Raw genomic sequence first — 23904 nt, forward strand, 5'->3', positions numbered from 1 at the left:
TATGTCTGTTTATATATGTCACGAGTTAACTCAGACTAATCTAGTTGAGAAATGATTAAAATAATGTTTCTACTTATAAAGTAATAAATATTATTGTGAGGCTATTTTATCTTTTTTATTTTATAATATATCCATAAAAGACAGTTTAAACCTAAAGTAGATTTGAACCTAAAACACTATCATCCCTAAAGCCTCTATTTTAACCAAAGTCTTCATTGATTTTTACATTATGTTTTTGTTTAGTGCATTTTACATTTTTTTTGGCTTACGTCATGATTTAACCTCAAAGTTATACTCATTTTTCCATTTTAATATCTAAACTATTTTTACCTAAAATATCATTTCGTTATAGTTTTTGGTTCAAAAATTAATGATATTAAAATAAAAAGATAACACACCCAACCAATGAGAACATGTCACAATGTTCATAGCAAGCGATGATGTGACATACATTAAGTATTTCAAAATTCAAAATATATACAATATTTAAAAATTTAATTTTTTAAAAACTAAAATTTTATTAAATTCAAAAATCTCGTTTTTCTAAATAAAATATTATAAAACATTATGAAATATAAACAACTCAAATATCTATAAATTCAAAAAATAAAATTCAAATTAATATATCAAATATAAAAATTGTATTAAATTTCAAAATAAATTTTTATAGTGTATGAATTATATAAATAAAAATTATAAAAGAATTATTTAAAATATAAAAAATAATTAAAAGAATATGTAAGAATGTAAAATTTTTAAAATATATAATTATATAAATGAAAATTTATAAAATGTTATATAAAATAAAGAAAACAATTCTAAAAGGCAAAATAAAAATTCTAAAATATTTAAAAATTATATAAAAGTAGGGTTAGCAATTAATTAACCAAATTAATAATCAATGGCCGCATATGAGAAAAAGTTAAACACGTGGCATGTTTTTATAGGTTGAGCATATTATTTTTTTATATAATTTGATACTTAATTGTGACACTTTTTCTAATATGATATATGTGTTATTTTTTGTTTATTTTGATATTTATAGTTAATAAAAATATATATTTTGGAATCTAAAATAATGTTGTTAATTTTTAATGTTTAATTTGGGCTTTAATGTTAATTTGATTAAAACTAATTGTTAATATTAACTCTAAAGCATATATCAAATCACATCCATCGAATTGTATTTGAAAAATTAAACGTAAAATTAAACAAATTCACAATGAACACTAAATTTATTCTATTAAAAAATCATGAAAAATTTAAACCTAATAATATTATCAATTAATTTCATCAAATCAACTCTAAAACCCTAATTAAATACTAAATAATTTACATTGTTATTTCCAGTACCAAATTATATAATTTTTCTCAAATATAAGTACCAAATTGGACAATAAATAATACAGAAACCATATTAAAAAAGTGTCAAACTCATATACTAAATGATATATTAAATTTGTTTTAAACACTATCAACTTTTATACTAAAATTATATGGGATGAATAGCTTATGTGCAAAAATAGGACAAAAAGTTAAAAATCAAGATAAAAATAATATAATTCGAGAGTGAAACAGTAACATAATTCACATGGGTGCTATAATCTACTTTAATCTAATTTATATTTATTATAAAGTTTTTATTGAGTTGATGCCACAGTTTAATTGGATATTAATTTAGTTGAAAAATTTAGCTTAAAAAGTCCTTTAACTTTTAAGAAAACCAATTAAGTCTTTTTTTCACTTAATTGATACTTGAACTTTCAAATGCATAAAAGACCTCAAAGTTTTCAAAAAGCAATTAAGCCCCACTCTTATTAAAAATTAGAAAAAATTATAAATAATAAAAATAATAAATATTAGAAAAATTATTAAATTTTAATGAAAATTTAAAGTTTATTAAAATTAGAAAGTTTTTTCAATTAAAGTCATCACGTGTCGCAACACAATGTGACATGTGGCTAAAAATGATAAAAATAAAAATCAATAAAATTATAGAAAATTATAAAATGCTTCTTTTGGTATGATAATTTTAAAATTTTTATATTTCTATATATTTTATAATTTTTTACGATTTTTATAAAATTTTATTTTACTATTTTTATATTTTTTCTAATTTTTAATATTTTATTAAAATTTAATAATATTTATAGCTTTTATTGATTTTAATTTTTTTATAAATTTTAATAAAAGCAGGGCTTAATTGCTTTTCTTGAAAAAGTTTGAGAGTCTTTTGATGTATTTTGAAAGTTCAAGTACCTAATTGAGTGAAAAAAAATAGGGCTTAATTACTTTTTTGAAAAGATTTGAGGGTTTTTTAATGCATTTTAAAAGTTCAAGTACTCAAATGAGTGTAAAAAACAAGCAGAAACTTAATTATTTTTTGGGAGAGTTTGACGGCTTTTTTAGCCAAAAAATTAATATACCCTTTCTAATAAATGATTAATTGGTATTATGTATTTTCATACTTTTATATATTAATCTTTAAAAAACTAAATTAATATATTTAAAGATCAAATGTGTTAAATAAATTTAAAATAAATATTTGTGTGGCTATCAATAATCATTATTAAATAAATATAAATGATGTTTTTACATAAAATATTTTATTTATATTTTATTGTGAATGTGATATAATTTAATATTAATTATTTTCTTTTTAAATCCTTTAATTAAGTCTCAGCCGCTAGCCCCTATCGACTAGCAGGGTGGCTACCTATTATTTACTTATTTATTCTTTATAATTACGTAATTTTCTTTTAATTATATTTATCTAGTTCCACCGACATTGGCGAAATTTGTAGTCCAATTACAAATATTTTATTTTACTTTTTCTATTCCTTCCTTTTCACGATTTAGTTTAATTTTTATTTTAAAATGAATGATATTCAATCCCCCTTCCCCTTTCTCAATCTTGAACAAAGAAAATATTATTATTCTTGAGTTTATTTGTATATCTCAAAAAGGGTTAAATTCTCTATTTATATGATACGGTTATTATTCATGAATGTAATGTCGTCGATAGGTCTCCATGCATGCCAACACGTACCTTAATCTGGGATTAGCACGTGTTCCCTAGGTGTGGGTTCACCCGCATGGTGGTGTGAACCCACATCATGTGAGCTCATGAAAGGATGTGAACACCTCACGTGCGAACTCAAGGTACAAACCACGTAGACTACGGGTCAAGACCCAATCGGGTAATCGGGTAGAGGGTTGGTAATGGTGAATACCATAACAATTTGTCCCCCGCCTAGTTCAAATAAGAGTTATAAAGTAGCTATTTTGAAAGCTTGGCTTCACGAGGTGGGAGATTACTGAGATAGAAACTTATCGTGTACGCTTTTTGCTTTAGATTGTCATACACGTTTTGCCATGTGTTGAGGAGAGGTACAACTGTATATAGTTGATTGTGCATTCATTCTCGGACACTTGAATCGTTAAAGTGTAAATTTCATTTAAAATGAGGTTACCTTAGCCCTCAAAGTCAAATCGTTTGAATTTGAAATTTTTGAGAATGAGCTGCTATTGAGGAGGACAATCATGTTTCAGAGGTAATTTTCTTAAAATTTCCAAATTGTTCTTATGGTTTTTCTAGGTTTATTCGGGCACAATAGTTGGGGTAAGAGGAGGTGGTCGTATTACTACAGGTATCTGTGGTGGTTTAGGGAGTGAGCCTTCACAATGTCATGAGGTAAATGCTCTCATTAAGGTGAAACCTTATGTTTGCACCACTAAACAAGAAGAGAGGAACTGTTACTTGGCCATTCAGGGCAGCTAGAAGCAGACTTTCATCTTCCCTTCTATCTGTTTTTCTACAATCTACTTGACCAATATGGGATAGCTCCGGGGCAGCTATTCGGCTTCTCATGGTGGGTTGTGGTAGCCTACTTCATTGAATATGGCCGACAAGAAGAAGCATCATTAATTTTTATTTTTCAGAATCTATATCAACTCAAGGCCTACAATCGAGGGTGTTTGCTAGGTCTGTTTTACTTTACTCCTCGCAATGGACTAGAACCTATTGTTTCGAATTAGTCTTCGAACATTCTATTGAATCATTGTAAATACATAAGGTAAAGAATAAAATCAGAGTTAGTTTTGACTTTCCCATTGAATGGTTCACACTTAGCAAGAGTGTGTGCTTGCGAAGACAAGACATCATATTAGAGGCGGGGTGGGCTCAATTCCATAGGCTTCACCGAGGTCGTGTATTAAAGTTGGAGGAGTTGCTAACGGTTAGAAATGTATTTCATTATTGCCTTGCGATTTGAGCCCTAATGGATGGAGGCAAGTTGATGATGACAATGGTGCGAACACCATTTCAATTTTTCCTGCTCAGTTTACGTGGCCACATGAAGCCATTGATGAGTTAAGACTTATTTTTTAGGGAAAAAAGAAGAGCCCGTAAGTTATTTTTATACTTTTTGTAAATTAAAGCCTCGTCCGTGGTCCTCTAAACCTGTAAGGGAGCAAAAAGGTAACATGAACCCCTTTATGATTACTGCTAGTGTTGATAATAAACTTGTTGGTGATGTATGCATAGCTTGCATTGTTGAAGAGAGTTCAAGGGAATCAACAAGTTTATCCAGGAAGATCGACGAATACATGGACGTTCGATCTTTTATGCAAAATGTATGAGGAGGTCTCTTTGGTGCTTCTGTTGGGGAAGGAAGCGTAAGTAGTCAAAAGAAACAAAAGACTACTACTGGAGCTACCAATATTATTCTAAGTAGCGAAGATGAGGGTAGCCCTATAAGGGAACTTTTCTGAAAGAAAGGAAAGGATCGCGCTGTAAAATCTGGTGATGTGGACACCACTGTTACAATTCTTGCTGTGATTCATTCTCCTCTTGGGTATCTGATAAGTCTAAATTATATAGACTTATTTAGCATCTTTTTACTTAATATTTGAGCAAATTTCGAGTATATTGTTAGCACATTATATGAATTTAATTCATATTAAGATATAGAGCATGATTTTAGTAAGTTTGTAATTTTATTAATTTTTAGAGCTAATTTTGCATAAAATTGAGTTATATCGTTACATGTTTAATAAAGTGCTTAATATGTTGCAGTGAGACCATGGAATTAACTAACATGGGAGCAAATTAAATGTCACACATGAACAAGTCATATGGACGGTTAGAGCATGATTGGGTTCAGAAATTTTACCTTGACCCAGTTGAAGTTGGTTGCTGAAAAGAAATCTAATTTTGTCTCAAATTAGGTCAAAAAATCGTCCATCAAGGGGAAAAGAAGCCAAATTCAGAAAATGCATATGAGCAGCCCAAAATCAACTTTTGGAAGATTTATTTGGAAGTTATTGCACTTGGGAAAGAATCAGAAATCAACTCTCAATTATTACCCAAGAAACCGTCCAACCCCTAGCACAAATCAAGCTAGAATCAAGTAAGAAAATCAAGGAAAAAATCAGCCACTTTCCACATTTCATGGCAGACCAAGAGAGGGAGCATTTCAAGGGATCCCTCAAGCTATTTTTAGCAAACTTTCATATTACCCTTCTACTCTAAATACCACTTCTCATTCCCGTATCACTCATCCACCAATCATTCATTCATTTTTCATTCTTCACTTATTCATTCTTATTCTTTTCAAGCATAAAGCCATTCATTCTCCCCATTCCCTTTAGCTAGCAATTCCTTGAGAAAATTCTCTTAGTTGGCCACCTTAAGGAGTATTTTGCGAAGGAGCAAACACAAGGATCGGAGGAAGCCACTGCAACCGATTTTCGAAGGACTGCCGAAATCATTCAGAGTTTATTCTTCCTTATCTTTATTTTGTTCTTATTTATTCATCATGTTCGCAAATGGTTTTAATTTTTTCATTAACAATGGTAGCTTAATTTGTTTAACTAGAATGATTACATTATTTTGACAAAGTTCATTTGATTCATGTTTATGATGTATGTGTCCCAATCGTTCATGCTTTCAATTAAACTCATGCATGTATTTCATTCATTAAAATATGATTAAATGCATTAGAATTAGTTGATCAATCCTAGCCAGATGACGATTAATAGACGCAATAATTAAAAGATACATGCTTAATTTAGATCCTAGCCTGATTAAATTAAAGGTTCGTAATAACTCGAGAGAGCTCTATTACCTTGCATAACTTTTAGATTTGTGTGATTTAATTGTTTCAATCCTAATTCGTCCCTGTTACCTTCACATAACTCTAAGAAACCCTTAGTTAAATATGATCATGGTAGTATGCATGTTTTTAAGCATAAGATTCCGAAAGGACTTATAATTGGTTTTCAAGTTAATAAAAGATCAAGTTGCCATGGAATACTTTTCGGACATTGTTAAACATGATAAAAAATGAATTAAGTTGAATATTGTAATTATTCTAGCTCATTTATGTTATTGTTGTTGAAGCTTGTGAATTTTCTACTAAATCATCTCATCTCATTTATTGCATTTAGATTAATTCATTTGCATTTAGTTCATATTAAATTTACCCATCACATCAAAATTATTGTGTTTTCTCACCAACTTGTAATATTTAATTTTACAATTATTTGATTAACATATACAATCACTATGGAGACGATAACTCTTATACTTACTTATTACATGATAACAACTGTGTATACTTGCACAAACCTACGCATTACAGTCTCCACCTCTACCAAAACCACCTCTAGAAGACACATTTGGTGTGATTGTTTAACATGGCCCTTCTAGAGCTTCAATGCAATTTATGTCTACTGGAGGTGAGACACAGATGTTGTTTCCGTGGTGCGAGCACCTAAGTATGCAAAAATTTCCTTATTTCCCTACTAAGGTAAGCAGAGAGTGGAAATATTTTATGCCTCAAGAAGTAAAAAAGTATGTTTATCTTTCTGCATCATCCATCTCTGTGAAGAAACCATTGTTGAAGGAACTAATATTATCTCTTCAGGTGGCCTTGGTTGAAGCTGGTATGGTAAGTGTGGGGATCGCTGAGGGTATTAGTGTAGAAGAGGTAAAGAGGATGGTATCTAAAAATGCTCACTAATCCACCATAGGAGCCTTGGAAAGGGCTCGTGAACTACACAAGCAGTTTGAAGAAAAAAATTGGTGGAGCAAAGTAAGAGGTTACAAGATCGCCTTGCTACTGCTGAAAAAGATATTGAAAAATTGTATGGAGAGATTGTAGGTGAGCGAGTTGATAAGGTTGTTTTGGAAGTGACTATGAAAAGCATGGACAAGCGACATAAACTTGATATGACTAATCTGATAAAGAGTCATGAAGAGGATTTGAAATCTAACTTCCTGCTCCATGCTCAAGTGGTTGGCGGTCCCTTCGAGACTTGTAGGCTAAACATCGATGCTATTAGTCACCTCACGGGTGTTCAGATGGACTTTGATATTCACTTCCCTCTAGATTTTCTTAGGAGGAATTTGTAGAAGAGTGGAAGAATTCCAGCAGAATTTATTTTGCTGATACTTCTGCTGAGACCATTGTAGCTCACACTGTTAGGTGTGAAGAAGATGCTAACGAATGAGTGGAGGAAGGAGAAGATAAAGATTTCATCGACCCCCAAGATACTAGTGCTAACTCATGACTTCCTTGTATTTATTGTATATGTTGTTTTTGTTTTGAAATGGGAAGAAGTATCTTTGCCTTTTGTTAAAACTTTGTAGTGTTTGATCGTGATTTTGTTTGAACAAACTGCATAGCTAAGTGGTCGTTGTAAATGTCTTAAACAAATATGATTTAACTGGTGATTAGGAACCATAAGATTATTCATCTTAACTGTGATTTGAAATCATCGTATTTAAGTTGTGATCGTGAGTCAACTTAAGAAATATTATTCAGGATCGTAAATCAATAAACTTAGGCTGTGATCATAAATCAATGAGACTTAATAATATCAATTGCGATATTAAATTAACTAGTTGTTTAGAGTAGTGGCAAGAAATCAATTAACTTAGAGGAGATTGCTCATGATAGTAAATCAAATGAACTTAGGTTGTGATCGTAAATCAACGAGCCCTAATAATATCAACTGCGATATTAAATCAGCTAGCTGTTTGGAGTAGCGATAGTAAATCAACTAACTCAGAGATGATTGTTCGTGATAGTAAATCAAATGAACTTAGGTTGTGATATTAAATCAGCGAGCCTTAATAATATCAACTCTGACATTAAATCAGCTAGATGTTTGGAATAGCGATAGTAAATCAGCTAACTTAGAAAAAAAATTTCATGATAGTAATTCAAATGAATTTAGGCTGTGATCGTAAATCAGCAACCCTTAATAATATCAACTATGATATCGGAGTAGCGATAGTAAATCAGCTAACTTAGAGAAAATTTTTCATGATAGTAAATCAAATGAACTTAGGTTGTGACCATAAATTAGCAAGTCTTAATAATATCAGCTGTGATATTAAATTAGCGAGTTGTTTGGAGTAACGATAATAAATTAGCTAACTTAGAGAAAATTGTTCATGATGGTAAATCAAATAAACTTAGGTTGTGATCATAAATCAGTGAGCCTTAATAATATCAGTTGCGATCTTAAATCAACGAGCTGTTTGGAGCAATGATAGAAAATCAAAAAACTCAGATAAGGTTGTTTATGATAAATAAACTAAATAACATTTTTAAAAAGTGTATCTTTATTGAAAAAGAGAGAAACATTCATACATAATATTTTTTTCAAATGGTGTGTATTCCATCTACGAGGTAGAAAAGGGTCATCCACTTTTGCTATTCTATAAGCTCTATAGCCTATTTTTTTGACAATTTTGTAAGGTCCCTCACAATTAGGGTAATTTTTCCTTGCTGTGATGCTGGAAAACTGGCTTTAATATTTCTCAAAACTAGATCGTCCACTTGAAACTGTTTATTTTTCACTCTAACTTTGTATCGAGCGACTTGTTGAGCTCGAGTAAAATTCCTAATTTATGTTGTCTCCCTGGTTGGCATTTTCATAAAAATGAGATGTCCTGTGGGATCACAGGCCTATCTCAATAGATATTACTGCCTCTACCTCATATACTAGTGAAAATGTTGTCTCTCCAATTGCTGTGTGAGGAGAAGTTCGCAAAGCCCAAATAATTCTTAATAGCTCTTCTAACCAGACACTTTTGGCCTCATCAACCTTTTTCTTTAAAGCCGTCAGGATTTTCTTGTTCATTATCTCTACTTGACCGTTAGTTTGAGGCATTTTTATAGAGCTTTAGGCGAGAGAAATCTATAGGTCCTTATAGAAGTTATTGAATTTTCCCTAGAATTGAGTTTTATTTTCCGTTATTATCAGACGTGGAACGCCAAATCTACAAAAAATGGATTTTTAGAGAAAATATTTCATTTGCCTTTTTGTTATCGTAGCCACAACTACAACTATGAATTTCTTTTGAGCCGTGGCTATTGGAAACATACCTAAAATATATATTCCCCAAGTTGAAAACAACCAAGGACCAGACATCACTTGTAGGGGCTCAGTTGGTGATCGCTGCACTTGAGCATGTTTCTGGTAGGAATCACAAGTGCAAACCATGTGGTGTGCATATTTCTGTACAGTTGGCCAGTAATATTCCCGCCTGATAACCTTCTGTGCTAGTAGTCTTCTCCTCAGGTGATCGCCGCATATTCCTTCATGTATATCTCTCATAACATATTCAGCCTTAGTGAGAGCTAGATATCTCAAAAGTGGCTGGAAGTAACCTATTTTTTATAAAATACACGCTCTAACATGATATATCTAAAGGTGATAAATTAAACATTTTTAATTGAAGTTAAGTAGTTTGCAAATACAATGATATATTAAATGAAAATAATAACATCGTACCTTGCAGCCTTATGTTATATTTTAGCGAGCTCTTTTTTGTTAAGATGGTGAATTTTCCTTTGTAGAGCTTGTATTATAGGGGTCATCCATGTTTCCTCTTAACGCAAATTAAGCAATTGCTGGGTGTCACAACTTGGGGTAGCTCTATGTTCTAGCAGAATTTTCCCTCTTTGCTCAATGGTTATAAAGGACGCTAACTTAGATAAAATGTCATCTTTGACATTCTCTACCCTAGATAAATGTTTAACCTCTGCCTTGCCAAATTGAGTGAGTAGTTGAGCAACTATGGCATGACACTATTTTAGGCTAGGCTCTTTTACTTCATACTCCCCATTCATTTGTTTCGCTACGAGCTGAGAATCAATGTATATTATCAACTCTCTAGCCCCCAACTTTAGAGCTAGTTGTAGCCTAAAGATTAATGCTCCGTACTCTATAACGTTCTTAGATGCTTGAAAGCTGAAGGGTAACCCATATTGCCACTTATTCTCATCAAGGTTTATAAGGATAACGCTCGTTCCTGATCCCATCTTCGCTGTTGAGCCATCAACATAAGTTGTCTAGCATTTCGACTTCGTAGCTAAACTAGTTTATCCATGTGTTGAGCTAACTACATCTTGTATAATCAATAGAAAACAATTTTTGAACCAAATGTATATTTGTAATGAAATATCATGAAGCAAAACGAGTATTTGTCAAATAAAATTCCAATAACCACTGTAACATACTATTGTATCATTTATGTTAGTAATAGTGTTACAAGTTAAAGAGTTACTTGTAGGGTCTGACGATATATGAAAAGAACATTCTACCATGAAGTCGACTAAGATCTGAGCTTTTATTGTTATTCTCGGGGCGTACTCTATTCCAAAATTTATTAGCTCGATTCCCCACCTGGTCATTCTTTCTGAAGTGTCTACTCTATATAATATGTCTTTGATGGGTTGGTTTGTCATGACTATCACGGTATGGGCTTGAAAGTATGGTCACAACTTGCGAGCTGCCACTATTAAAGCAAAAATGAGCTTTTCTGTCTTTAAGTACCTTTTTTCGCCATTTTGCAACACTTTGCTAACATAATACACTGGAAATTGAAGAACTCGTTCTGCTCTGATCGAGACTGCTACCACTGTTTCTTTAGAGGTTTCCAAATAAAGATAAATAGTCTCCCCTACTCGAGGTGACATTAGAAGTAGTGGAGAAGTGAGATACAACTTGAGCTTTTCAAAATTAACCTGACATTCATCTATCCAATTAAAAGAAGTTCTTAAAGCCTTAAAGAAAGGTACGCACTTATCTACCATTCTAGAGACAAACCTATTGAGTGTGACCACACTTCCTGTTAGACATTGAATATCCTTAATAGTCTTTGGCAAAGGCATATCTAGAATAGCCCGAATCTTCTCAGGGTTTACCTCTATACCTCTTTCCGAAACCATGAAGCCTAAGAATTTCCCTACTTTCACACCAAAGACGCACTTCACTAGATTTAACTTCGTGTTATAGGCTCGCAAAACAACAAACACTTTAGACAGATCCCCAATATGCCCCTCCAAAGTAGAACTCTTCACTAACATGTTATCTACATAGACCTCAACATTGCGACCAATCAGCTCTTTGGAAATCTTATTAGCCAACCTCTAATAGGTTGCACCTGCATACTTCAACTCAAAAAGTATAACTCAATAGCAGAACAAGCTTTCTTCTATAACAAAGGCCATTTTATCCTAATCTTCTAGAGTCATGGAAATTTAATTATACCATGAGAATGCGTCTATGAAGCTCATGAACTTATGGCTTGATGACGCATCTATTAGTCTGTCAATTGAGGGCAAAGGAAAACTATCATTCGGGCAAGCCTTGTTAAGACTAATAAAATCAATGCACATTCTCTATTTTTCATTAGCCTTTTTCACTATTACAACATTTGATACCCAGTCCGGGTATGTCATTTCCCTGATAAATCCTGCTGGCAACAACTTGCCTACTTCATATCTAATAGCCCCCATCATCTGCGGAGCAAACCTCTTTTTATATTTGATTTTGGGTGAAAAATTTAACCGATGAATAATCACCTAATGGTCCACACCAAGCATGTTCGCCGCTCACCACGAAAAAAATGTCTGAATTCTCTCAAGCACTGTACTAAGTTCTCATTTTCTTTTTTTGTTAATGCTGATGAGATCCTTACCACCTTATCCGTGTTATCATAAAACAGTTTCTAAGTTTCTATGACTTCTGCTGCTTCTGGCCTACGAATTCTTTCCTTACTTCTCACATCTAGACTATCCAAATATCCACATCTGCCTATTGCGAACTCTAACCCTGTGGCTCTTGCTTACGCGTTTGCTTAATTAACAACATATGACATTGCATGGCTGTTCGCTAGTCAGATTTATGAAATCTATCCCCATTATGGTAGCGACTTAATCTTTATAAAAAAGTAGCTATAACACTTTTAGCCCGTATCCGTCACCGGAATAGGGTTATGGAGCATTACTATAAAAACATAACTTAAAATTAATTATTTCCAAACATTTTGTAATCATAGCAAAATATATTCAAATAGATGCATATCGTCCCTTTATTCGAGCCCTCGATGCCTTAGAAACACATTAGAAACAATTCAAGACTAAATCAGAAACATTTAAAACTTCATGGGAGAAGATAAAAAATTTCACACTGTAGGGATCACACAACCGCGTGGCCAAGTCATGTGACTCACACGGTTGAGACACACGCCCGTGTCTCAGACCGTGTGGACATTAAAAGTAAGGACACACGGTCGTGTCCCAGCCTGTGCTTGTGCTCGTGTAACTCACTAGCTTAGGTCACACGACCAAGCCACACGCCCGTGTGCCAGGCCGTGTCTTAGGCTGTGTAACTGTCTGAGTTGCAACCCTTTGAAACCTACAGGGGATACACAGTCGTGTCACATGTCCATATGTCACACATAGCTGAGACACATACCCGTGTCTTAGGCTGTGTGACAAGAAATAGGCCATTTTCAAGCCATTTCTTTCACTTAAATCAAGCTTACATCTACAAGCTATTTGCACATATCATCAAACTTCAAAACATACCTAAAGCATGCATAATAGGACCAATTCAATATGGTATCTATCCATACAACCAATATGCCAAAATGCACCTCAATCACAAATCATCAAATCAACCTAAACATAAACATAAATTAGCCATTCATCAACCATATCTTTATAACTTAATTCCATACCAACTTACCACAATGACCATATGCCGAAAATCACATTCAAACATACCAAATTGGTCATTCAAAACATAACTTCTCTTGACCATTTCAACACCAACCATCAAAGCATTAAAATACCAAAAGTTCATCAACCATAATACCACATTTACAAGCCAAACATAATGACCATATCATCAAGCACAATTCACCTATACATGCTATTATAATCATAACCAAAACATCAAAAGCTACCGATATAGCCACTGGATAGTGTGATAGATCTCCGACGAGCTTTCAAACTGAACCAGCTTCCGATTATCTATAAAACATGGGAAAGAGGACTATGTAAGCATATAATACTTAGTAAGTTCATATAACATAAAACACAACTTACCATTTCATTATATAACATTAAAATTTAACATGATATAATCCAACCTTTAGCTTGACACAAGCCTAAGCACCAACACAAACATGTTAGCATACTTGAACATAATTCATATGAATTTAACATGGATAACCATTATACTAGAGCATGATTCAATTGGATTTATCATCCATCATAACATAACATATTTTCCATGTAGCTCACTATTTCAGTTGGTTCATATTGAACACTTACTATTTCCTTTCAAATTTCATGCCCGTTGAACCGTTTAGAATATCATCAGATACGCGGGATAGCTTACACGAAGTGTGCTAAACATATAACCATAATCTTTCCTTCCTTTTATAATGTTGCTCACACGAGCTGTGAAATGGTTTTGCTCACATGAGCTGTGAAATGGGCCTGCTCACACGAGCTGTGAGTCAGAATGTAAGCTACACGATGTTGCTCAAATGAGCTGTGGAGTATCCACAACACATGCCAGGCTTCAACCATTGGTAGGACATTCAAGATCAGCACTTGAAATATGGAAACCCTAATGACATGTCATTTGTATCCTACGAATTCCTAAGGTTCAAACGAGGCTCGATAGTTGTTGTAACATCATTGGATTTGCATTAATTATTTACATAACAATCCAAAATTTACATATAGCTCAAAGGATAACATTAAAATATTATACGATTACACGAACTCACCTCGATAATAAAGGCGTAGAAATGGAATTGACTAATTTTACCCCGATCTAAAGCCGTACGAGGTCTATCTTGATCTAAATAAATAAATTCAATTTATTTAATATCCATTCTATTCTATTCAATCCAAATTTCATATTTTTGCAAAAATTATGCTTTTGCCCCTATTGTTTTGATTTCTTTACAACTTAGTCCTTAAGCTCGTAAATTGAAATTCGTGTAATTTCATCCCTACCCAAGCTAGTCGGATTCAATATAGATCCATAGAAACTCATAAAATTCATGATTTCATAATTTTCACCATATATTTTACACATTTTACAAATTAATCCGTATTTGATATTTTCAACAAAATTCACTTTACAAAAGTTGTTCATTTATCAACAAAGATGCATTTTCTTCTATCAAACATCAAAAATCACATGAACACCTTCATGGAAAAACCCTAAACTTTTAATAGTTTTGCAAATTAATCCCTAGGCTAACTAGACTAAGCTACATCGATCCCGAAAACATAAAAATCATTAAAAACATGACTGAAATTTTACTTACATGTAAGAGGAATGTCTAGCCGAACTCAACAAGCTCCTATGGAGGTTTTTTTCTTCTCAATTTTCGGTGGAATAGTTCATTAAGGAAGATGATAACTTTTTCTTTTATTTTTTACTTAACATATTTATCAATTTACTTAAATAACCTTATAATTTAACCTTTAAAAACACACATTTAATGTCCATATTTTTCCACTCATAATAAAAATGGTATAATTACCATTTAATTTCATAGCCATTTAGTAATTTAACTTATAGAATTCTAATTTTGTACCTTTTACGATTTAGTCCTTTTTATCAAATTAAACATGCAAACGATAAAATTTCTTAACGAAATTTTTATACGACATTGCTAGAATACTATAGAAATTAAAAAATAATAAAATAAATATTGTCACATCAAATTTGTGGTCCCGAAACCACTGTTCCGATTTCACTAAAAACAGGTTGTTACTTTAGCAATCATTATTTTAACTATTCTCATAATAAGACGCCCAAAAATGACATTATAAGCCATTGGATGATCTACCACAAAGAACTAATAATATTCTGTGGTGGTGTGTTCGCCATTTCCTAGGGTAACAGGCAGGGTAATACACTCTTTCACCTCAACTAGATGGTTTAAAAAGCCTTATAAAGGGCTCACCTTTTTCAGAGCCTGCCCTTTCAGCCCAATCTTTTAATATGCGTCCCATGTTAAAACCTCCATGACACTTCCACTATCTACCAGAATCCTTTTAACCTCAAATCCTACGATAGTTACTGATACGACCATAGGGTTATTTCCTTCATCATCACATATTGAATCCTCATATTCCTCATTAAACTCTACCTTCCACTTCTCTTACTAATGCTGCCCCTTCGACGAACTGATCGACATCACACTTCTGATATAAACCTTTCTTTTCTTGTTATAGGTCGCTCACTCTTTATCTGTACCAGTTACCACATGTATTGTGCCTTTAACCTTCTGTTTACCCTTATCAGTGCCCCGCAAAATCTGACTTGATGGTGAGGCATCTTGAACCACAAAATCTTTCAGCTCACCATTTCTAACAGTCTCTTTTATAACATCTTTCAAATAGAAACAACCCTCAGTCTTGTTCTTCTTGTCATTGTGAAAACTACATCTGTCTCTCGAGTTGGTTATTAATTGATTGCGTCACATAGGTAAAGGGCTTGGCAAAATGTCCAAACTCCTAACCTGATTCAGAATGCAGGTACGCAAAGCATTAAATGGGGTGTAAGCTTCAAATTTTCCATGAAGAACATACCTTCTTGTGTGCTCGCCCTAAGGCCTCTAGAATGCCCTTGATGATTCATTTTGTGAATAGTTCCTCTGTTATCCCTCACCTTGTACACGCAGACTTTGAGAAGGAGGACCTTGTTGGCTGCACGCACTTCAATGACCCTTAAATTGCCTATTATCCCTCTGAAAAATGTTGCGAGCTGCTCTTTTAATTTCCTCTGTCTCAGTGAACTTATGCTCCCTCTCATTCAAATCTGCCAAACTCTATAGCCTATTATCAGTAAACAAATATTGTATGTGCTCATTTTAGACTCCTATAATGAAGACATCAATGACCCACTAGTCCTCCAAGTTCCTTGTGTTCAACGAGGCCACATAGAACCGTTTGACATAATCCTACAAAGATTCTTCATCCTTCTATTTCACTGACATCAAACCCATAGGAGTGCTTATTATTGTCCTATGGGCTCGAAATCTTCACAAAAATATTTGTCCCAACTACGAGAAGCTTTGAATGGAGCCTTGCGGCAAAGATAAATACCAATCTTTTACGCTTCCCCTGAGAATTGTCGAGAAATCTTTACACTTCACCGCATCTGAAGCCCCTATCACATTTGTATAATCATTATACTGTATGAGATATGCTTTGGGATCCTTCTTACCTTCAAACATCTTTTTCACCACTTTAAACTCGGATGGTAGGCTCACAGTTGCCACTATTAGGGACAAGGGTTGTTTGAACAAAATAACCAATTCTTGTCTTGTACATTAGGGTGCAATGCTCGAACATTTTTATGCAAAGCATCCATCTTATTTTGCCATGGCTTTGCATGTGCTCCCACAGCCTCCTCCTGGATAGACGTGACATGATCTTGAAGATTAGATTGGTCAAACTGTATTTTTCTTCTCAGTTCTTCATTCTGTCTTAGCAGCTCATGTTGAAATAATTGTTGTTGTTCAAACCTGATACTCTGTTGAGTTATCTATTCCTTCATCATCCTTAGTTGCTCCTGCAAACCAAATAGTTGCTGTGACGATGCCCATTGATTAGAGAGAAAACACGGTCCATAACAAGAGGGAGGATTGAGATCGAAAAAATTGGATGCATCTGACTGGCTTAGGTTGCTCAAATTTTCTAGTCAGTTAGCAAGCCAACTAGCAAAAAGGTCCATTTCACGGGGTTGATTGCCGGTGTCAGAACCTTCTACTTGGTTTGATGGGAAGTTGTTGGGGAAATTCTCGTTAGGGTGAGCATCTTGGTTTTCTGATTATCTGAAGATCGGAAGTCTGTCCACGCTTACTGTATCAAATTGTTTAGTGTTTTTGTGTGTCTCAAAAAGGGTTAAAATCTCTATTTATATGGTTATTGTTCATGGATGTGATGTTGTAAGTAGGTTCCCATGTATGCCAAGACGTACCCTACTCTGGGATTAATACATGTTCCCTAAGTGTGGGTTTGTCTGCATGGTGGCGTGAAGCTACATGATGCGGACTCATGAAAGGACGCGAACACCTTACCTGCGAACTCAAGGTGCAAACCACGTAGGCTACGAGTTGAGAGTCAATCGGGTAACTGGGTAGCGGGTCGATAATGATGAACACCATAATAACTATATTAATATCTAATATTCAATAATTATTTTATTTTAATTGTGTATTAAATTTGTTTTAAAATGAACTAGTGTTGCATGTGTGCGTGTTTGTTCTTTTGAGAAATAAAAAAAAGGGGTTTTAGGTTTACAATTTTCAGTGGAGGAGACCTAAATGATGATATAACTCGTGGGATTATTGATAAAGAATATTTTCATTTTTGATGACCTTTGCAAATAAATGATGTGATATGGGGGCAGTTCGGTTGCTGACAAAATGTTTATTATGTTTATTTAATTTCTTGTTTATGGAGTTGACTTGGTACGTGATGGGGTGATTAGACTTTTGCACCCAGCTTTGGTTTAAACTTTCAACCGTTGCGGCAGTTAGTGCTTTAGTCATGCAGCAGAATTAATTAATTTAATTTCCCTCAAATCATTCGAATTTGTTCTCTTTTTGGTTTTGCCTTATCTAAAATTTCCAAGTCGTCACGAGGGCTAATTCTTTGCTTGGAAAAGGAAAAAAAGAGACTTTGAAACCCCCAAGTGGGGAGTTTTCATACCAACCTACTCACCACTCGTTAATCCATTGGATTTTAAATGGTAAATTCTCTTAAAACCAGTCTCATTTAATTTTATCAAATTAAAAAAAATAAGAATTAAGCGGTGGATGCATTATTTTATTTTATATTCTTACAAGTTTAATCAATCATAATAAATTATCAAATCAAATTAATTAATTTATCATGCGTTATTAAATTCAAGTAATCAATTTATAAATTTATGATGCTTCAAATTCATAATAGCATATTTAATTAACGAATTTAATAGTTTATTGAATCGATATTTTAATTTCACTCATCTAAGATTATTTTTATTTAATAAAAATGATTAATAGATTTTCTTTCAATTGAAATTTAAATATTTTATCGAGATAGTATTTTAATAAAAATTATTTTTATTTAATAAATTATAATTAATAGACTTACTTTATGAAATAACTATAATTTTAATTTACTTAACATTTTGACAATATTTTCTTATAGATGTGAAAAACTATTATAGAAAGTTATAAAGTATAAAACCGATTCTACTTAAAAATTTACTATTATAGTGAAATGCTATTATAACAAATGACTATTATAGAGAGAGCTAACTGTAGTTTCATTTGTTAAAATTTTGGTTTGCTTTGGTTATTCTATGTTTTGGTCTGTTTTGATTAATACCAACTTATATTGGTGTATAACAACTCGTAGAAATATTAATAATTTAAATCGGTTAGTTTAAATCAACTTTTAACTTTTATTAAATTAAAATTAAAATGTAATTATTAAATTTATATATAATTCAAGACTTGAACAGAGCGGTAATTAAAATTCTTGTTATTGTCGTAATTTTGCCATTTTTTTTACTAAAAGTGAAAGAGGTTGAATGCTCTAACAAGGAGAATGAAAGAACAAAATTGATTAATTGAAATGGTATATTGTACTGCTATAAATCTCTATCAACCAGATATTGTTGGGTGATTCATTTACATTACTTCAAATTTTGTGGTGTTTACTGTTAGATAGCCTCTCTAGACTATAAGTAGCAAATTAATGGCGAAAATGTTTTAAGATATATAAAACTTTAATATTATACGTCACGTAAGCTAATTCAAATCATCGTCATCATAAAGCTGCTGTCTTAGGAACCAAATATTCTCTTCATTCCACACACTCTCCATCGAATCTCCACCGTCCGTCGCCTCAATTTCAACCCCACCCCATGTTCCCGCTATTGTATTTCCTGAACCCGACCCGTTTTGTAAGCTATTCGGGTATTTTGAATTGGTCAGGTCTGAAACGGAAGAGACTTGGGCGTCCAGGGAATCTGATGAAGTGCCTGATAACTCGGGCAAGAGTCTCGGGTCAACTCGGACCGAACCGATCGTATCTGCGTAGGTGGTGGTGGTGGTGGAGGAGGATTGTTGAGCCGAGTGGGATCCGGATGAAGAGCAGATTTGTTCGACCAGACGAGGGATCCAAACGTACCGCATGGCGTCCCTGAATTGCTTGCTGTTAACGTCGCATTTAAGCTGTTTCGCCTGTTTTTGGACTCTGGTTCTCCAATAGTTCTTTATCTCATTGTCTGTCCTTCCAGGCAAGTGTTGTGCAATTTTAGACCATCTTCATGATCAAAACCAGATCCAAGTTAGCACAAAAAACCCATTCATATATGAAAATTTAAGGAATGATGAAAGCAAAATTGGGGTTTTTAAGTAAAAAACACAAACCTGTTGCCCCATTGAGAATGGAGTTGAAGAATCAATAGCTGTTCTTGGAGACTAATGTTCCCACGTCTCACTTCCGGTCTCAAATAGTTCAGCCATCTTAATCTACAGCTTTTGCCGGTTCTTTTCAATCCTGGACCAATTCATTTCGTTTCATTTTCAGTATCACAAAAAAGAAATCATGTGCAGAAGAGATGCATAGAAGGCTTAAAATTCTTGAGTTTTATACCTGATAAGCGAGCAACTGAGTTCCAGCGACCTTCGCCATGGATATTAACATAAGCTTTAAGCGTGAAGTCTTCTTCTTCAGTCCATGGACCTTTCTTTACGTCCATATCTTCTTCACTTTGTGGGGTTTCAGATATGAAACCAGTCTCGTAAACATTCATTTCTGAGCTGAAAAGAAACAGGCTTTGTTTTTTTTCCGATGAAGAAACCAAAAAGGATAGAGAGGGATTTGATTTGTGAATTTGGGTTGATTCGAGCCAAGGGGATTCATTTATATAGGGGGAGTTTGGACTGACTACCAAAAAGAAAAACAATGATTTTTTTTATTTTTATTTTTTGATGAAGAAGAGAAACCAGGGGCATGTGTGTGTGATGAAAAAGTAGAAATTGCAACGACCCATTTGTGAATTTTCTATTTGGGGTTTGACTGTCTGACTTTTCCATGTCTTATGTTTTGGTCTCGTACACGCACAATTGGACAGAATGTTTGAATATGAACTATGAAGACCAAACACTGTTCTACGGGGATAAAAAAGGTAGTTTCTTTCTTTTTCAAAACGAGGACAAGTTGTGTTGTTTTATTATTACATAGATCCAATATTTTCAACGTGTTCTGCTGTGGTTGCAACATGTGAAGATGATGAAAATGGTCAATCAAAATTTGTACTATTTGTGACCGACCATGTAATGCTATTTCTCCTCCTCCTTTGTGTCTAAAACTAGAAGTAGATCTTCTCTTTCTTGTGGGGTTTTAAACTACCATTTCATCAACAGTTAAAAGAGCATATGGCGCTGATAACATAAAAATTGACCCATTTTAAGATTTTATTTTGTTTAAACTCATGACCTTAGATTCATGCGCAATCAGGATACCATTTGAGTTATGTGGTATTCTGGTTGCCCTTCAATCTTTAACCATCATCAATTCAAACTACTTTTCATGCACTCTTATTTTTAACTAGTTATGAATTTCCACTACATGTCAAGTGGTGATTCTCACTCGTCAACAATTTAGAGGTATTTGTAGAATTTTTTTAAGAGTCAAGGGACAAATTTTTAATTGTGTTGTTAGGTTTTAGATTCAAGAAAAAGAAAGAGAGTTTGGTGAGCAGAGGAAAGTCAATTTGGTAGCTGTTGCAGATTGTGACTCATAGATGTAATTTTCATTTTTCTTCTGCAAATGGTGTGCTGACAGAAATTGTTTTGGTTAAGAATATAGAATTATGTGAAGAAACCCAATTTAGCAATCAATGTAGTGAGGAAGTTTGGTGTGATTAAAACAGATATAATCCCCACCAAGTCAATCAAATTTCTCTTTCAACTACATGTATCTGTTATACTGATTTATGTTGTAAAATTTATTACAATAAGTTTAGGAGAATACATATTTCTAATTCCTTTTCTTTTTTTTTTATTCTATGATTAAAAACAAAAATACATAATGAATTCATTGTTTTTCAGTGCCTAGAAGTTAAAGAAACCTTGGCAATAAAATTTTGATAAAATCTGTTTGCAGCTCAGACAACTTACACCAAGCTAAATGCTGACTGTAGTGTAGATGAAAAACGAGAAGCAATGGTCCTAGAGGCAAACGCCTGAATCTTGTTCTTGGCATCTGAATTTATTATAAAGAGGAAAAAAGAAAATCTTGTAAGATAATAGAAATGATATAAACTGTAGCTGAGAATTGGCTTCACAGGTTTAGGTTAGATTAAGGTTAAGGGATTAAAGATCCCACCCATCCACTCAAAGCTAAATTTGTGTGGATTTCAAGTTAATTAGCATGAAGTCTAAGGTTCGATAACTATATTTGAAAACCCTTCTTCCTTCCGATCCCATTTTGTATAAAAAAAAATCAGCTCACCTTCAATCCAAATGAACAAATAAGCCAATAAAACCCAACTTTAACCAAACCCATGATTTGAGGTGATCTTAGTATCATTTTCTCTGTTTTAGGCTTGCATTTCTATTTACAAGTTTGCTCCAAGCCTGTGTAGTATAAGATCTAAAGTTTGATGAAGCCACAGTTAGAGTGGTAAAGTTGTTGTTCGTTGGCATCATAGACCTGGGTTCGAGTCTTGGGTCACCTGTACGCTCCTCTCCTTGGTTTGTAATGATCAAACCAAAAAAAAAAAAAAAAGCCTTAGCTCAACCTAGTCTCTATGTGTATGAGCCAGTGAGAGCAAATTAATAACCTTAACCTCTACCCTACATACTATTGGTCTCTTGGACTGGCAAAGCTGGGCAGACCCATTCATGCACTCAGGGCTGTTAGACAGCTAGAGATAACTATAGTTTATAATGGTTTGTATTCAAACAATAACACAAATGGTTGGATGGCATGTTGTAGGTTATTCCATTAACAAAAAACTTTGACTAGATATGCTTCAAGAGCCTTGCAAAATCCACCTAAACCAAGCTAATGACATGGACTGCCATGGTGTGTGATCTAAAACTATCACCCTTTAGCTTTTTTTTCGACACGATTTATCGTCCTACAAGAATTACTATAAATCTGAAACGGCGGAATCTCATACCTTTACGACATTTGGTGAATCCGATGATATTGGCAATGGCAAGGCTCAAACAAACTCCCACAACTAGGAGATAATCAACTTCAAGTCTAACCAATGAAAATATCCCAAAGATGGTCCAAGCAACTGCCTGAATAGAAAAAAAAGGACGAGAAAGTAAGAAATGTTAAAACTTGAAAGCATATCAGAGTGAAAGCATTGCAAATTCATCAGCAAGTGACTTCCAATCCATTGTCGCAATAATTACTTACATTAAGATACAATGTCCACCAAAATAACCAAGAATCCTTTTGGTTAATACGAGCTAAGGACTGCATAGAGGGGGGGGGGGGTTAAAAACAATGTCAAACAATGGAATTTGCAAATGAAGAGATAGGGGTAACCAAAATGTAAAGGACAAACCTCGTGGTCAAGGCACTCAAATCTCCATATGCTCTCACCTTGCTCATTTATTTCATTCCACCACCTAAGCCCCACCAAGATACGGCCGCTAACATTCTTGACCACCCAAAAATCAAGTGCAGCAAGCACGACGGTGATCACAAAGATGATAACAAAACTATCCGCAAACAGCGTTGAAAGCATGTAAAATGCCAAAGCCGAGGCCTGTCCGAAAAGACACTATACATCAACCAGGGGGAAATGAAATCATGCAATTCTCGAAACCAGCACAAAATTATCACAGCAATCACCTTGAAGAGGACGTGAAAGAAGCATGTTTTGGGATTGGCATAGTTTTCTTCTACGGGCTGTCATGTAATAGATGAAAAACATATACGTAAATAACAAGAAACCCGAATCTAAAATGTTATGATCTGAGAAATTAGATGGCATGAAAGTCTTTTTAAGTTTGGGTTTAGGGGGGAATTTTACCTGGCTTAGATCCATGAATGAGATGAATATTCAAATGTAAACTGTAATAGTCCTTTTCTTTTGTATGGATTATAGACGAATTCAGAGATTTTGATAGAACAAGTTTGTAGGGAAGGGGGGTGGGTCTGTGCTTTGGCTCATTTCGCTCCTATAAAATTTCCCTCGTTCTCGCACGAAACGTTGTTTATTTTTCAACAAAATGGACCTTTGGGAGAGGGGGGGTGGGGGCACGGGGGTTTGAGACAGTCACTTTGTTCATTGGACGGAGTCGAGTAGCGATTTAGATAGCGCGAAATTGGTTCTAAATTGGGTCTAACTTTTTGACACCAGATAAATGCAGGCCTGCCTATGTTCCGTAAGGATGGGGCTCTTACTAATCAGCTTTGCATTAAATTATACAGAGTTCAGTTCAGGTATAAATCGAATCATAATCATAACAGTCTAACTTATAATTTGGGGCTTATTTTTCTTTTGTCAAATAACTTAATTATTTAGTGGAGGAGA

General features: G+C 33.7%; 2 protein-coding genes across 2 annotated transcripts; both read right to left on the minus strand.

The window, feature by feature from the left end:
* Positions 1-18942: 18942 nt before the first annotated feature.
* On the minus strand, positions 18943-20246 carry LOC105791477 (transcription factor MYB108). Its single transcript, XM_012619550.2, has 3 exons — positions 19995-20246; positions 19769-19898; positions 18943-19661 (listed from the first exon to the last, which is right to left on the minus strand). The coding sequence occupies exons 1-3, from the start codon at positions 20152-20154 to the stop codon at positions 19145-19147; spliced, it is 807 nt and encodes a 268-aa protein (XP_012475004.1). The 5' UTR covers positions 20155-20246; the 3' UTR covers positions 18943-19144.
* A 1273-nt stretch (positions 20247-21519) lies between these two features.
* Positions 21520-23415, minus strand: LOC105791479 (Golgi apparatus membrane protein-like protein ECHIDNA). Its single transcript, XM_012619553.2, has 6 exons — positions 23401-23415; positions 23220-23276; positions 22930-23133; positions 22779-22838; positions 22531-22657; positions 21520-21608 (listed from the first exon to the last, which is right to left on the minus strand). The coding sequence occupies exons 1-6, from the start codon at positions 23413-23415 to the stop codon at positions 21520-21522; spliced, it is 552 nt and encodes a 183-aa protein (XP_012475007.1).
* Positions 23416-23904: the final 489 nt, after the last annotated feature.

Source organism: Gossypium raimondii, chromosome 8 (assembly GCF_025698545.1).
Source record: "Gossypium raimondii isolate GPD5lz chromosome 8, ASM2569854v1, whole genome shotgun sequence".
NCBI lineage: Eukaryota > Viridiplantae > Streptophyta > Magnoliopsida > Malvales > Malvaceae > Gossypium > Gossypium raimondii.